This window comes from Callithrix jacchus, chromosome 5 (assembly GCF_049354715.1).
Source record: "Callithrix jacchus isolate 240 chromosome 5, calJac240_pri, whole genome shotgun sequence".
NCBI classification, from domain to species: domain Eukaryota; kingdom Metazoa; phylum Chordata; class Mammalia; order Primates; family Cebidae; genus Callithrix; species Callithrix jacchus.
The window spans coordinates 25,457,479-25,473,506 of NC_133506.1; the positions used below are offsets into that span (position 1 = coordinate 25,457,479).

At 41.0% G+C, this 16,028-nt stretch overlaps 1 protein-coding gene across 37 annotated transcripts in view; it reads right to left on the bottom strand.

Annotated features, from left to right (window-relative positions):
* Nucleotides 1-16,028, bottom strand: part of DZANK1 (double zinc ribbon and ankyrin repeat domains 1) — an 86,933-nt gene that overhangs the window by 70,322 nt on the left and 583 nt on the right. For 10 of the 37 annotated variants that reach the window (XR_013535135.1, XM_078371453.1, XM_035298443.3 and 7 more), the window contains exons 1-6: nt 15,839-16,025; nt 14,211-14,327; nt 10,292-10,445; nt 5,180-5,294; nt 3,648-3,744; nt 2,585-2,709 (exon numbers count right to left, since the gene is read on the bottom strand). Coding sequence is in view for 36 of the 37 variants with exons in the window: in XM_078371453.1 (XP_078227579.1) it covers nt 2,585-2,709; nt 3,648-3,744; nt 5,180-5,294; nt 10,292-10,445; nt 14,211-14,319 (600 nt within the window). In the remaining variant the exon portion in view is untranslated. Of the gene's footprint in view, nt 1-2,584; nt 2,710-3,647; nt 3,745-5,179; nt 5,295-10,291; nt 10,446-14,210; nt 14,328-15,480; nt 15,753-15,838; nt 16,026-16,028 lie in introns of those variants that run through there. The other 27 variants (XM_078371458.1, XM_078371451.1, XM_078371456.1 and 24 more) reach the window with 7 other exon arrangements.

Here is a 16,028-nt window from a genome sequence, read left to right on the forward strand (position 1 = left end):
CTCAGAAACATTTTGTCTCCCTGAGGTTGCTGAAATGTGGTAATACCCACCAGTGTCATTAATGAGGGTATCTGGTGAAGTATGCTTCAGATGGGATTCAGCTCAAATACTGAGAAGACTCTCTTACCAATATGAGGAAAAAGAGTGGAAGAAAAGAGTGTTGTCATCTTCTCTCGGCCCTCCTGGCTTTCTGAACTCTAGTCAAATTCCCTAAACTTTGTCTTTGCCCTGCTGTTCCCAGTTTTGGAGGATTTTAAATTTTGGAATCTTTAAATATTATTTTATCTTTCCCTTGTAATCAACAACTCAAACAACTAAGTGGGCAAGTTAATCCAAATATTCATTCACAAAGAAAGTATTTCTAGGCACACTGCAAATAACTACAGCCACATGAGACTGCTTCTCTAAAATAGCTCCTGTGTTTTATCATAGACCATTCATTCTTCAAAATGATATATTTTACCTCTGAAGCAGTATTTGGGTTATGTCAGTGTGCACTGCCCACAGGATCTGAGTGTGCTCTTCAGCCCATTTGATAACCAGAGAACCATTCTTTCCAGAAGACTGGGAGAGGCAATCTTCTATGAAGGGGTGGCTGCCCTTTGGTTAGTGGGCCTTGCAAGCAGGCCTTCCCAGGTTGGGTCCTCTGGCCTGGGCTTTGTGGTTCTCCAAAAAATATAGTGAATGGGTAGATGGAAGAGCCTAGGAGGTCAAGTTGAGTTACACCTTGGCATAAGAGTCTAGAAGTAAAGGAAAGAGCTTAACCTTGGGATAAGGATAATTGGTCTTCGAGGCCAGTGATTCTCAGTCTGGCTGATGGGCAAAGCCATCTGTGGACTCCATCCCAGGCTAATGGATTCAGACTACCTAGGAGAATTACAGGGAGCATATCCGGGACTTGATACATATTTAAAATTTTCCCTGGGTGATTCTGATATGCAGCTGGGTTTGGAAACCATGCTTTTTACCTCCTTTATACTTGATGGTAAATGTGAGCAGCCATGGAATCATGGGCACACAAGAAGCAGTTGTGGTTATATAGAAAATGTAACTACAGGTACATTAAACTTGGGACTCAAATAGGAAGAAAACAAGGGCTCCTGGGTTGCCCTTAGCTGCCAAAAGTCCAAACTGGATTTTATAAACATTGAAAAAATCAAAGCACTATAATAGTAGTAGTAGGCAACTAGTATAAGAACATCTTTCTTGTGTTATAGTAGTAAGATTGCACTGATATGCCTTTTGTTAAGGTTATAAGTCACCTCTATCTTGTCAAATCCAACGGGAATTGTCTGTCTTTATCTAATTAGAACCTTCAGTAACATATGACATAGATGACCTTCGCCTTGAAATTCTTCCATCGCTTGGTTTCCATGATAACATATTCTTTTGACTTCCTTTCTACTTTCAGGCTCTTCCTCCTTTAAGCTGAGGACTTTCTTCATTTTCCTTCCCTTCATTTTCTGTACAGCCTTGACTAGTGATCTCATTCAGACCTAAGCTTCAAATACCATCAACATATTGAATATTTCCATATTTCCAAGTCCATATCTCCAGCCCTGACCTCTCCCTAGTGTGAACTTGCACATCCAACAGTCTACTCAACACCTCAACTTGGATGCCTAATGTGCCCTTGGATACCTGCTCCTCTCTCATCTTTTCCAGCTTTGTCAATGGCACCAACATCTCCAGATGCTCAGGACAAACCCTGAGAGGCAATCTTCGTTCCTCCTCTTCCCACCCTTCTATATGATGCCTCGGCCAAGCCCGCCTCCTATGCTGACCACCTCTACAATCGTGGTCCAAGCAACCATCATTTCTCACCTGGAACAAAAGCCTCCTAAATGATGTTCTCTCTTTTCTCTTCTATGGTCTAATCTCCATACTGTAGCCAAACAGAAAACTTTTAAGTGTAAATAGGATCATGTCTTGCCTACCAAATAGATTCCCTTTACAATTAGAATAGAATCCAAACTTGTTACGGTCAGACTAATATCTGGGACTCCCAACCATAACTGACCATTAGAATCATTTAGGGTTTTGTTTCATTTTTTAAATGATGCTCAAACCCTATATCAGACCAATTAAATCAGGATTTCTGAAGCTAACCCTTGGGGATTGGTTTGAAGCTCCTCAGGTGATTCTAATGTGCAGCCATGTTTGAGAATCACAGCTCCAGAGGCTCTGGCCCCAGCCACCTCCTGCCTCATCTCCCACCTTGCTCATCAGGCCTGAGAATGTGCATTTCAAATAGGTTCCCACGTGATGCTGATGCTACAGGTCTGGGGATTGCCTCTGAGAACCACTGCTCTATCTCATTACCATTTTATCTTCTTGATGACTCTTACCACCATTTAAAATTTTCTGTTTATTTACTTGTTTATTATCTGTTTGTCCCCAAGCCAAATAAAATGTAAACGCCATGAACAGAGGGACTCTTCTTGTCCAACACAGTATTCCCAGCACTGAACAGTGCCTGGCAGATGGTCAGAAGAGTGGAAGGGGCAGTCTGAAAGTATTTCATGGGAAGCATTAAAAATATAGGAGGTATCTGAGTACTCTAAAGATTGTCCTTAGAAGTTACCTGGGACTGGCGGGTGGGTGGTCTAGAACCTGATCCTTCACCACAAGCTGGGATTTCCAGTGGACTCTCTGAGAAGCGAAGATGTTTCAAAGTTTTAGGGTCAGTTCTTTCACCTACCTGGAGGTCTACAATGATATTACAAAACAGTTCTTTGAGCATCTGCAATTATATATAATCATACAAAGATGTCTTCATAGTGAGAGACCTTTTAATGAGGAACCAATGTCATCACTTTGCTTCCCTAGAAGTAACAATTAAATAAAGAGCTCCTGCCACACACTCAGTGTATTAGAAGTGAGAAAGAAAAAATAAGCCCAGACTGAGAAGACAGTCCTCCTTGCTGCATTCTCCAGTATTCCACATCAAGCTGAGAAAACAGACAGATCAATTCAGTTGCAAGGTTAGCTGGAAATAGTGTATCTCCTAATAACACACTGCAGCTGCAAAATGTTGTTAACAGCCCCCTCTTTCCATGACGATTCTTTCTCACTGAGAAACCCTGTTCTCTAAAAGCACAGATTATCATAAACTTTGCTGTTTGAAATTCTCAATAAGAACGAAACATTCAACTGTTACCTGGGGGATCTAAGCCACTTTGACATAGAGAAGCAGAGATAATCGTTTCTGAACATAGTATTCCCGGTGCATCGGTGTAGTTTCCAGCAACAGAACCATGGGTCCCCTTCCCAGTCCATACCTGATACTGATCCCTTCACACCCAAACTAGCTTCACTTTAAGCCTATCAAAACTCTGCTTTCATTTATATTTCACCCAAACTGTACCCTTCCCCCAGGCCCTACAACTCCAGCCTTTCCTCTGTTTGGTGAGATGCCCCCATGGCTCCCTGCAGTGGGTCAAGAAATCTGACTTGGTTGGACTGCTTGATCCTCCTTCATCATCTAAAGCTGTTAGCAAGGACAGCATTAAAATTCAAAGTACAGCACACTTTCCTGCCCCAGTGTTTCTTATTCCAACACCTCTGCAGGCAAGAAAACATGCAATAAACATGCTCTTTGGTGGGTTCAGTATATAAAACCTTGTATTTGTTCTGTCACATTATACCTGGAAACTTTCTAAGGTTAACATTCCAGCTGCGTTGACTTTCAGAGTTCTTATATTTCTTCTTTAGTTTTGATCCAACAAACCCATTTTTGGATTCCTAGGAATGAAGAAATTGCCTATCAATCACTAGACTATTCTCATGTGAGAATTAAAGCTGCATGGTAGAGACAGGGTCAAGGTGTGCATTTCTTATTTGAAAGAGTTTATGGTCATTTTTAAAGAAGTGAACCCTGTTTCACTTTATTCTGGAAACATGTAACTTTGTATCTGGGCGGGGCTGCTTGGTTAACAGCACCATCACGTCTGGATGTAGGCCTCACCAGGTGAAGCAGCCAAAACAGCAGGTGGGGAGCAGCACATGCAGGCAGGATGTGACAATCCTGGGAGTCCGGGTAACAACAGAGGGACCACCAAGTCCAGAGGGCAAAGGCAGAGTAGGGTCAGACCAAAATCAGACTTCTGTACATCACCTGCCCACACATAGTCCTTAAACCCTCTTCTCTCTGGACTTTCTCCATTGACTTGGTCCCTCATATCTGATTCAAACCTAAGCACCTGCTGATATATGTGGGCTCAGCCCCTGCCCTGTGTAGACCCCCGCCTTGATCACACTTGGGTCCCACCCATGCCTCCATCCACTGCTTTGGTCCCAAAACTTCCTCTCTAACCTCAGGTTCATGGTCAAGCTTAAGTGAAATTTCTGTAAACTTCCTCTGTCACTCCCAACAACATCCCTGTGACCAAGACCACTGGGCTGGCTGCCTTACTGCAGGCTAGTCCATCCTCTGGCCCAGCTCCTTGAATCTATCTCACTAATGTTCACACCCAGTGACTTAAGCTTCACACATCCTTCTCAGATGGATCTAACTGAATCTTCACATTGAGAAGGCTTTGCAGATATTTGGGAATGAAGCTTTCAACATAAAATAATTCTATGCCCACTGAGGACTTTTACTTACCCAATGCATCTATTCAACAAATACACACTCGCCACCCTCTCCTGCCTGCCCCTGTGCAAGGCAATGAGTACAGCAACCATGCCACCTTGGAGCATATAATGCATAGGCAAGACAGACAAGGAACAAAGTAATCACAAGCTCAAAGCAGTTTGTAAAAGAAGGCCTGGGTGCCAGGATAGCAGTGATAGGGCACAGCACACACAGTTCAGTTTGGGTGGAGTATATGTTGGGGGTTCGCAGACAAAGCAGGAAAGGCCAACCGAGGGCAGAAACTGACGCCTTGGATGGAAGGCTAAAGGTTTCTGCTTTCTTCAGTAGGTAGGAGAGAGCCACTGAAGACAGTGAAGACACATTCACAATGGTTAGCAGGAAGTCTCATCTTCAGGGTGGATAGGAGACTGACGAAAAGCTGGGAAATCAGTGAAGGTGCTTGGCAGTGGTTAACACTGACTTCAGTTATAAGGACCTGACAGTGAGCAGAGGTAAGGTAATAAAAGGCAAGATGTGCCCACTGAGAAAAGAGGAATCAAAAATACAGTGACAATCTGAATGGATTATAGTGAGACAACTTGCCTGTTTTGAAGAATCTTTGAGAACATTTTCAACATTGTCTTCAGGAGAGACTACATTTGGTGGTTCATAGTCTACCTGAAACACCTTTGTCACAATGCCACTCTGTCGGCAGTCTCTGAAAATTATCAAAAAAAAAAAAAGTCCGTGTTACACAAAGATTCAAAAAAAGTGGCTAACACTGAAGATATTTTATTAAAGTACCTTAGTCTAGCTGCTAAGTTTATTATATTTCAAATTGAAGAAATCAAATACAATTTCTATATTCTTTCCTTACCTCCTTCCTTTTGGGTTACTGACTGCTGTGTAACAAACCACCCCAAAGTAGTGCCTTAACACATGAATCTGTGGTTCACTGGTCTCCACTGGGTAGGCCTCATTTGAGCTCTTCCATGTGGCTGCCATCAGACATCAGCAAGGGCTGGCATCAACCGCAGACTCAACTGGGCTGGATGTCCAAATCAACTTCTCTCAAATATGCAAAACCTGGGCTGGGGTAACTGGAACAGCTAGGGGCTCGCCACCTATCACTCTCACTCAGTCTCCATCTCTCTGTCCCTCCCATTCTCTCCCATGTGCTTAGCTTGGGCTTCCTCACAGTACAGAAGCCTCAGGTAGTCAGATTTCCTCCTTAGTATGTGGCTACCCCACCCACTCCCACCAGTGTTTTTGCCCCAAGAAACCAAATCAGAAACGACAATACTTCTTGTGATCTCAGAAGTCCTTGGCATCATTTCTGAAACATTCTATTGGTCAAAAGCAAGTCACAACACCAGCAGAAAGGCTACAAAAGAGCGTGAATAATGGGAGGCATGGTTCACTGGAAGCTATTTTTGAAGACTATCTACCACGTCAAATACTATCACGTTTTGCATTTATTCATAATATTTCACAATTTATCGTGGTCTTTGATGCAGTAAGAGTTTAATGAAGAGACAACGTAGCAGTGCCTGTGACTAAAAACTAGTGGTGATTTTATTTCAGTACCACTTGCTCACCTATACTCCATTTTTTAACAGCTTTATTGAGGTATAATTTACACGGCATAAAATTCATCTGTTTTAAGTAACTGGTTCAATGGGATTCAGTCAACGAATATAACTGAGAATATCACCACAGTAGAAATGCTTAGGACATCTCCATCATTCAAAAGAATTCCGCTGTGCCTATGTGCAGTCACTCCTTCCTGCCACCTCCTATCCGAGGCAACCACTGATCTATTTCCTATCTCTATAGTTTTGTCTTTTCTAGAAATTTAATATAAATGTAATCATACATATGTAGTCATCTTATGTGTCTGGATTTTTTATTTATCTCTTTTTTTTTTTTTATGAGACAAAGTCTCACTTTGTTGCCCAGGCTGGAGGGCAATGGCACGATCTCGGCTCACTGCAACCTCCGCCTCCCACGTTCAAGCAATTTTCCTGCCTCAGCCTCCCAAGTAGCCAGGACTACAGGTGTGTGCCACAATGCCCGTCTAATTTTTTGTATTTTTAATAGTGATGGGGTTCCACCATGTTGGCCAGACTGGTCTCGAACTCCTAACATCAGGTGATCCACCCACCTCAGCCTCCCAAAGTGCTGGGATTACAGGTGTGAGCCACCACACCCGGCCTTTTATCTCTTTATTCTGAGGCTCATCCATGTTTTTGTAACTCATTTACTGTTATTGTTGTGTAGTATTCCATTTTATGGATATACCATAATTTTTATGTCCATTCCGCAGTTGATGGTCATTTGGATTATTTCTGGGTTTGGGCTATTATGGATAATGCTGCTACGAATATTCACATATAAGTCTTTATGTGGACATGTTTTCATTTCTCTTCAATAGATCCCAAGGATTGGAATTTCTGGGTTGTATGGAAGGTATGTGCTTAATTTTTAGAAACTGCCAAACTGTGGCTGTTCCATTTTAAATTCCCAGCAGCATTAGCTGAGGGTTTCAGTTTCTCTACATACTTGCTGACACTTGATATTGTCAGCCTTGTTGATGACCTGTACTCTTGATCATGTTCTCTATAGATATTTGCTTGATACTTGTCCCTTGTCTATCAAGATACAGGCTTGGCTGTTGTAACACAGAATCGAAACAACAGCGGCTTTAAGGCAGGGCATGGTGGCTCACTTCTGTAATCCCAGCACTTTGGGAGGCCAAGGCAGTGGAGACCAGGAGTTCAAGACCAGCCTGGACAACATAACAAACCCCATCTCTACCGAAAATGCAAAAAACTAGCTGGGCTGTGGTGGTGCACACCTGTAATCCCAGCTACTCAGGAGGCTGAGGCTTGACCCCAGGAGCCAGAGGTACAGTGACCCAAGATCCCCACTACCCTCCAGTCTGGATGAAAACAGAAAGACCTTGTCTCAAAAAGCAAGCAAACAAACAACAACAACAACAACAACAAAAAAGGCTTAAACAAGACAGAAGTAATAGGGGATAAGCAGTCTAGAGCTGATATAGGGGTGTCACGGTGACAAGAGCACGATATCAAGTTTCTACCTTGTTACTCCATCATTTCTAGGACATTGCATTTATCCTCATAGCCCAACCTGACTAGCCAACCACATCCACATTCTAGCCAGTTGGAAGCAAAGCCCACCCTTTCTCTTTAAAGGTGCAATCTTAAAGTTGAACACATCACTTCTATGTATATCCACTGGCTACAGCCTGGCAACACATCTTTAACTAGCTGCAACTGGGAAATATCTTCTAGGCAACCATGTGCCTAGCTAAAAATCATGGGCCCTATTACTATGGAAGGGAAAAACAGATATTCAGAAATATCCAGCCAGCCTTTGCCATGTCATCATGACCACGCTTGGCGTATTTATTTGATATGTCTAATTCTCACCCCCCTCACTTGCATTGAAAGCTTACCTTTCCTATGTTATCCTCTCTATGTAATTACGGCTCACTGGTTACCCACAGCCAGTGTTTCTATTTGATCTGCCCAGACTCAATACTTTTTATATTTTCAATTATTTTCTTTCTTCAGCGTTCTTTTTCTGCTTTGCCCTTACTGATTTTCATACCGATCTTTAATTCATATTGTTGGTTTCATTAGCATTTCTTTAGCAACTGCTCAGATTTCTTACACATTCATCTTTTATATTACTTATAATTTTTGAACCTTTAGTAAGTATCCCTGGATTTTAGAGGGGTAGATATATGGACCTGTAAATCTGGTTTTGTTATTTTTTAAAAAAGAGGGATTAAAAAAAAGAAATTCAGCCACCTTTGAGTCATTCCAGCCAGTGAACATGCAAGTGTCTTCTGATAATAGAAAGCTGAGAATGTTATTTCTAAATATTGTCACTTGCCAGTAGGTAGTGACTATTTAGATGAATTGTGTATTTCTGAGAGTTTTTTTCTCCATCTTCTAGAAAGGTAGCTTAAAACTTCTATGCCGTTTAATGTTACACAGATTCATAAATATGGATACAGATGTAGATGATCTTTTAGATGAACCACTTGCTTAACTCATTCACCCTGGCATCCATCTCGTCTGCATGTTCACCTTTGGCCCCAGGCCTGTCATCCAAGATCCAGTTGTCCTTCCTGTTAGCACACTTCCCAGACATCACAAGCTTCTCCATCCAAGGATCACTTGGATCCTGGATGGTCGCGAGGCTCCCTGAATGCACACTTACAACCCCACGTGAGGTCACATCAGTAGAAGCCTGGCTCTTATCCACCTGTTCCACCCCTCTAACATCCAGGTTGTTTTTTCACCCCAGCAGACCCTTCCTTGGGGAACCAGCTAAGGCATTCACCTTTTGAGTTGAAAACTCAGAAATTTTTTATATAAATATTTTCCCTAAGCTGAGCACATCTGAAACACTAACAGTACCTTTCAGAATAGACACTTAGTGGGCAAAGAGCAGAATGGTGAGAGGCATAAAGAATGACCTTATTTTTTACTCATTTTTGAAAGCCTTATTAGCTCCTTCAAACTGTACAGTCAGTCATTAAATTGCTTCTTCGTTTTAATACTACTTGCAGCTTCTAAGGAGGCCTGTGTTATAGCATTTGGCCACCACAGTGTTTAGCTTCTTAGTTTTTAGTAATTGAGATGACTGACTTACCTTGACAGAAATCGCTTGGCAAGTGAAAAAAGGCCACACATTCTAATGTTTTAAAAGAATAATAACGTCCACATACTCCATTTGCAGAACCCACTTAAAAAGAATAATAATGTGCTGTTTGTTTCATTTTATTTGATTGTTTTAATTTCCAGATGCCAAAGCGATCATATTTGCTGTGGAATGTGTAGCTCTCCTCAAAAGGCCATGCAGTAACTCAGCCAGTGCGGGGCAGGGCTGGTGTCTTTTTAAAGTACCTGGGCCAGCCAGGTACTGTATTTGGTTTGGGGCTTTAAAATGTTCCCCAAATGTGGCCAAACCTGCATTGCTGGAAAAATAATTCCTATATCACAGCCACACAGACTTGCCAACATTTCAGTTATTTTTTTCCTACAACACATGGTGAAGGTTTCCAAGTTAAATATGTTTCTACATTTGAAAATGAGAAAAAGTCACTGAGTAAGAAAAAAAAGGATAAAGAAGAAAGTATGGTAGCTAATGCCCAACAAGTTGAAATGACAGCAGCTTCGAAGGCAATTAAGTCAATATAAAATGAAATCAAGAATGATGGCAGTAGTTGTAGGCTACATGCTGGGGAATAAAAGAGCCACTCCATAAACACAGCATTTTCTTCAGAGCCAGATGGAGCTCTTTAGAGGCCTCCAGCCCTGGAAAGGATCTTCCTTCCTGAAACCCCAATGTGGAATTTAAAATAAAACCAGAATTAATATATGTAACACTTCATAAATATACGTAACACTTCATAAATATATGAATATTAATATATGTAACACTTCATATGAAGTGTTACATATATTTAAAGATCAGTAAATTGAGCTGTTTACTTATGATTTCTGCACTTTACAATGAAAGGCAAGTAAAATACAAATGTTACATATGTATGCTGAAATTAAAATAAAATTTCATTCGTGTCCTTCTAATGCAACACTGATTCTGATAGAAAAAAATGAATAAAATTAGAACATAATGTTATTATATTATAAATTAATCACCATGCTTTTAACTTACTTTGAGACAGCAATAGCTTTAACTTGTATTTTTCCATCAGGCAGAGTAATAGGTTTTATATACTTAAATGTGGTATTTTCACCATAACCAACTCTCTTTAGAAATTCAGGTTTGCTGCCATCCAGAGTATAATATATGTTGACATCTGGGGTGTCTGAAAAATCCAAAACAAGGTAACTACAATTAACACCAAAGCAGCAATAATGCCTATGGGTCAGTTTAATACTGAAGATTTCAGCGTGTGATGTAAGATTGGGTTAATCTCCTTAAATAACTGACCTATAGGTTATCATATCTACATAATGGAAATGAATAGTAATAAGAATAACGCAGTTCTCTGTACCAGCACTGTGCTTTACATGAATGAACTCATTTCATCTGTACAATCCTGTGAGGTAGATCCTATTTTACACCCATTTTATAGATGAGGTAACTGAGTCCTAGAGAGATTAATAACGTTGCTAAATAATAGAGGAGTTGTGGTTTGACTTATGCTAGGTTGGATCCATAGCCCATGCTCTTGAACCACTGTGCTTTTTTGCCTCTCCAACAGGGTGCTGATAGAAACATGATTCAAGACTCAAAAGGTCAAAAGGTGTCTCCCCGACCCTTGACCCCAGCTGTCCGCAGGCTCTCAATGCTATCTTCAGTACCTTTCAAGAAACATTTTATATCCATACAAGCATTTATTATATATTATTATTTCCCCTCTCTTTTGACACAAATGATGGCATACTATAACCTGTTCCACACATTTCATTTTTCATTTAATAGCATGTCTCATATTGGTATATAAAGAGCTTCCTAGGAAATAAATTTCAATTATTTTTTTTAATAAAAGAGCTTCCTCATTCTTTGTTATAGCTGCATCACATTCTCTTATATAGATGAACAATAATTTAACCAATTCCCTACAGATAGATTTTAAGACTATCTTCTTTTTTCCTTCTCTTTGCTTCTTTTGCAATTATAAGCACTGTAATAAATAATTTTGTAAACAATTCTGTAAATATATGGGCAAGACAAATATGTAGAACTAGTACTGCTGAGTCAAAAGATATATGCATTTGTAATCTTGTTCTTATTTATTTATTTGTTTGTTTGTTTGTTGATACTGAGTATTGCTCTTGTTGCCCAGGCTGGAGTGCATTGGCACAATCTCAGCTCACTACAACCTCTACCTCCAGAGTTAAAGTGCTTCTCCAGCCTCAGCCTCCTGAGTAGCTTGGATTATAGGCACCCACTACCACACTCAGCTAATCTTTTGTATTTTTAGTAGAGACGGGGTTTAACCATGTGAACCAGGGTAATCTCAAACTCCTAACCTCAGGTGATCTGCCCTCCTCGGCCTCCCAAAATGCTGGGATTACAGGTATGATAAACCGTGCCTGGCCAGCATTTGTAATCTTGATTAATATTTCCAAATTGGCTGGGTGCAGTGGCATGTCCTGTAATCCCAGCTACTCAGGAGGCTGAGGCAGGAGAATCACTTGAACCTCGGAGGCAGAGGTTGCAATGTGACGAGATTGTGCCACTGCACTCCAGCCTGGCAATAGAGCGAGAGACTCCATCTAAAAAATATACATACACACATACATACATATATATATATATTTCCAAATTACCTTCTGTGGATGGTTAAACAATTTACACTGATACCAGTAATGCATGAAAGCATCTATTTGACCACAATCTTCCTCATACAGTGTGTTATCCTTTTTTTTTAGTTTTCCTAAGAATTATGAGCACATGTATGAAAATGTTTAATTTGGTTTAACAGTTTAAAAAATTGTATCAGCTTTTTTTTTTTTTAATTTTTTATTGGATTTTAGGTTTTGGGGTACATGAGCAGAGCATGCAAGACAGTTGCGTAGGTACGCACATGGCAGTGTGCTTTGCTTTGCTTTGCTTCTCCCCTTCACCCACATTTCGCATTTCTCCCCAGGCTATCCCTCCCCACCTCCCCCTCCCACTGGCCCTCCCCTTTTCCCCCCAATAGACCCCAGTGTTTAGTACTCCCCTTTCTGTGCCCACGTGTTCTCATTTTTCATCACCCGCCTATGAGTGAGAATATTGTATCAACTTTTAAGCTAAAGGAGATTATTATCTATACAGATCATAATAAGTATTCTTAGTTGGCACTCCTGGTCTAAGCAGCACAGAGGCATACCATAGATGCAGAAAGTTTGTGTACATTTCAGTTATTAAAATATATAACTGGTTAAAAAAAAACAAAAATGAAAACAAATACATAATTGAAATTTCAAAGTCCTTTTTATACAAATATTTGTTCCCATGTTTTACCTATAAAACTTTTCTTCCTTATGTTAATTATATATGTGTATATGTATATGCATATATGTGTATGTGTACATATACACACATATTTAAGAATTTGGGCCAGGTGCGATGGCTTTCACCTGTAATCCCGGCACTCTGGGAGGCCAAGGTGGGTGGATCACCTGAGGTTAGTAGTTTCAGACCAGCCTGGCCAACGTGGTGACACCCCTTCTCTATTAAAAATATAAAAATTAGCTGGGCGAGGTGGTAGGTGCCTGTAATCTCAGCTACTGGGGAGCTTGAGGTAGAAGAATTGCTGGCACCCGGGAGGCAGAGGTTGCAATGAGCCAAGATTGTGCCATTACACTCCAGCCTGGGCCAACAACAGTGAGACTTCATCTCAAAAAAAAAAAAAAAAAAAGAATTTGAAGAATAAATATTAGCAGGATGTACATTCACTGCTTTCTTTCTTTTTTTTTTTTTTTTTTTTTTTTTGAGACAGAGTCTTGCTCTGTCACCCAGGCTGAAGTGCAGTGGTTTGATCTCAGCTCACTGCAACTTCCACCTCCTGGGTTCAAGCAATTCTCCTGCCTCAGTCTCCCGAGTACCTGGGATTACAGGCATTGGCCACCGTGCCTGGCTAATTTTGTATTTTTAGTAAAGACAGGGTTTCACCATTTTGGTCAGGCTGGTCTCAAACTCCTGACCTCAGGTGATCCACCCTATTTGGCCTCCCAAACTGATGGGATTACAGGCATGAGCCACCATGGCCAGCCCACACTGCTTTATTTCTGTAATTACAGTTGAGATTTATTCTGGCATTACTACATGCCAAACCCGGTGCACCTCATACATACACGAACCCATTTAATCCTCACAATGGCTCTAAAAAGTAGACATTATTATCCCTGCCTTACACTGAGGAAACTGAGACTCAAAAAGGCTAAGTAATGTACCCAGGGTCACTAGAAGTTGCCAAAGCAGAGATTAAGTCTCCAATTTATCTGACTAGAGAGCTTGTATTAGTAGGTCAAATTTATTATACCAGCTAAATAATGAGCACATTGGAAAAGTTTGGTGAAGTATCAGGACTTTTTTTTTTTTTAGGTGGAGTCTCACTGTTGCCAAGGTATTGGCTCACTGCAACCTCTGTCACCTGGGTTCATGCAATTCTCCTGCCTCAGCCATCTGAGTTGCTGGGATTACAGGTGTCCGCCACCACGTCCGGCTATTTTTTGTATTTTTAGTAGAGTTGGAGTTTTGCCATGTTGGCCAGGCTGGTCTTGAACTCCTGACCTCAGGTGATCCGCCTGCCTTGCCTGCCTAAGTGCTGGGATTACAGGTATGAACCACCACATTCAGCCAGCCCCAGGACATCTTACCTTGGCTAAGGTAAGTCAAGATATTGCTGAAACTATACAAATAAAGGGTGGCCAAAGCGAACCATTTTCATCTAAATGTATACCACTCTATAAACCATCAATGGACAGCACTCTTTCAAATTTTAGAAGTTTTACAAATTTCCCAAAGAGCAGAGCAAAGAGTAAGAAAGCATGCAAAGAGATAAATCAGCAAGCAGATAAACACAAGAAATATGACAATGATATTTTAAACAATTTCGAATATATGCGATTCTTACCTGATTTCATTTCCAAAAGCGTATTGTTATCAATTTCATGGTTAGCTTTTCCAGGCTGAGGCACTCGTAGTGGTATGATCTGAGGGACACACACTGAACCAGCAGTCATCTTCTCTCCTTATATTAAAAAAAACAAAAATTCCAATGTGTGCTTATAGCTGTACACAAAAGCTGAAGAGCCGCACTTAATTTAAATGCAGCAAACTAGTAAAAATGAAAGAATACTGCTAATATGGCACTATAAATATTATTCCCTCTTGAATGGAAATAATTATTACATTTCAGCTGTATTTGCTGTTGACATCTTGTGTGGGGTTTCGATTATCTAAATACCTCACTTTGAGAAAGGAGTGTCAATGAATGAGATGGGGGAAAGAAGTTACTTTAAAAGAGCAAATTCAATGAGTAAGGCAAAAGAGAGACTATCACTAATTCTCTGACTTGAGTTCTCTCTAAATCATTATGCCTTTTCCTGCCTCTGGTGTGTGTCATCTCTCTTAGTTTCAGGGAAAGTCATCATACAAGGGGAACAGAGGTAACCCTGTGTACCACATCTGTGTGTACCACAAAATGTTAATTAGAACTAACTGTTTTGGGAAAGCTCCAGGTTCACAGCCTTGCCACTGTCACCATGGCAGTTCTAGAATTTAAAAGCTGCAAAGACACTTTAGAAGGACTGCAGAGTACTACTTCCCAGTGGAAAGGAAGTTTGCAAGAAGATAAACAGTGACCAATAAACACAAGCCTCCCATTCCATCTCCTGTATTTATAAATCTTGGTATTTATAAATTAACTACCAATATGAAAGCCTTACTGGTCTTTTTGGAGATGAGGGTTGGGAGGAAAGCTGTCATAATGTTTATTTAATGCACAGAAGGTTTCAGGGGGGAAAATGCTCACCTTAACACAACAACCATTTACATCTCTATATTGCCTTTATCAAATTTCATTAAGAATCCATAGATTTTACTCAGTTATAATATACATATTCATTCCATTTTTATAGTCTACTTCTTGTATTCTCCCTGTAGTCTTTACAATTTTCCGTGTACTTATTTATCCATTTGTGGCTGAGCATTTAGTCTATTTCTAGTTTCTTTTTAGTTTTGCCTGTTGCAGTTACAATAATGCTGATCTGAACATCCCTGCAGTTTGAGCTTTGTACAGACTGTATTCTCGAAAGTGGGGTAAATAAATTTAAGGGATGAGCTTAATGCCTTGTTGGATAGTTTCGAATCGAGGGTCAAGAATATAAGCTACAGATACTGACAGCACCGCAAAAGCTCCTACAGGAGTGTGGCTGACTTGAGACTTGCCCATAGCCGCATTTCCATTCAAGTGAAAGGCAGATAAAATAGTTGAAAAATTCATTCTAAATAAAAATATGTAGGAGAGGGAGTAATTGGCGAGCGTCAACTAGCAGCTGCCCTTAGGAGGCTGAGGTGGCCGGGAACCCCATGCGACGGGAATCAAGAAAAGGGCGGATCCATCAGGCCCAATGGCAGCGTACAGTCAACGGGATTCCCAGACCCCTCAATTCTCCCAACTTGGACCGCCCCGCCTCGCAACCCGGATCTGGAATCCCGTTTGGTCGTCCCCGCCCATCACGGGCTTCCAAGGACACTTACATCCTTTCCGCTGGAGTAAGGGAAGCTTTTCTTCTCCTCTAACCGCTCTCCTCTTCCTCTAACCGATCGAGACCCCTAATGCATCTCTACCGCCCCCAACCCGATCGCCGGCTTCTCACCGTCTTTTGCGTACTCCTTAGCAGCCTCCCGGGTTACCACAGACGCTGCGAGCCGCGCCCCGCCCACTGGG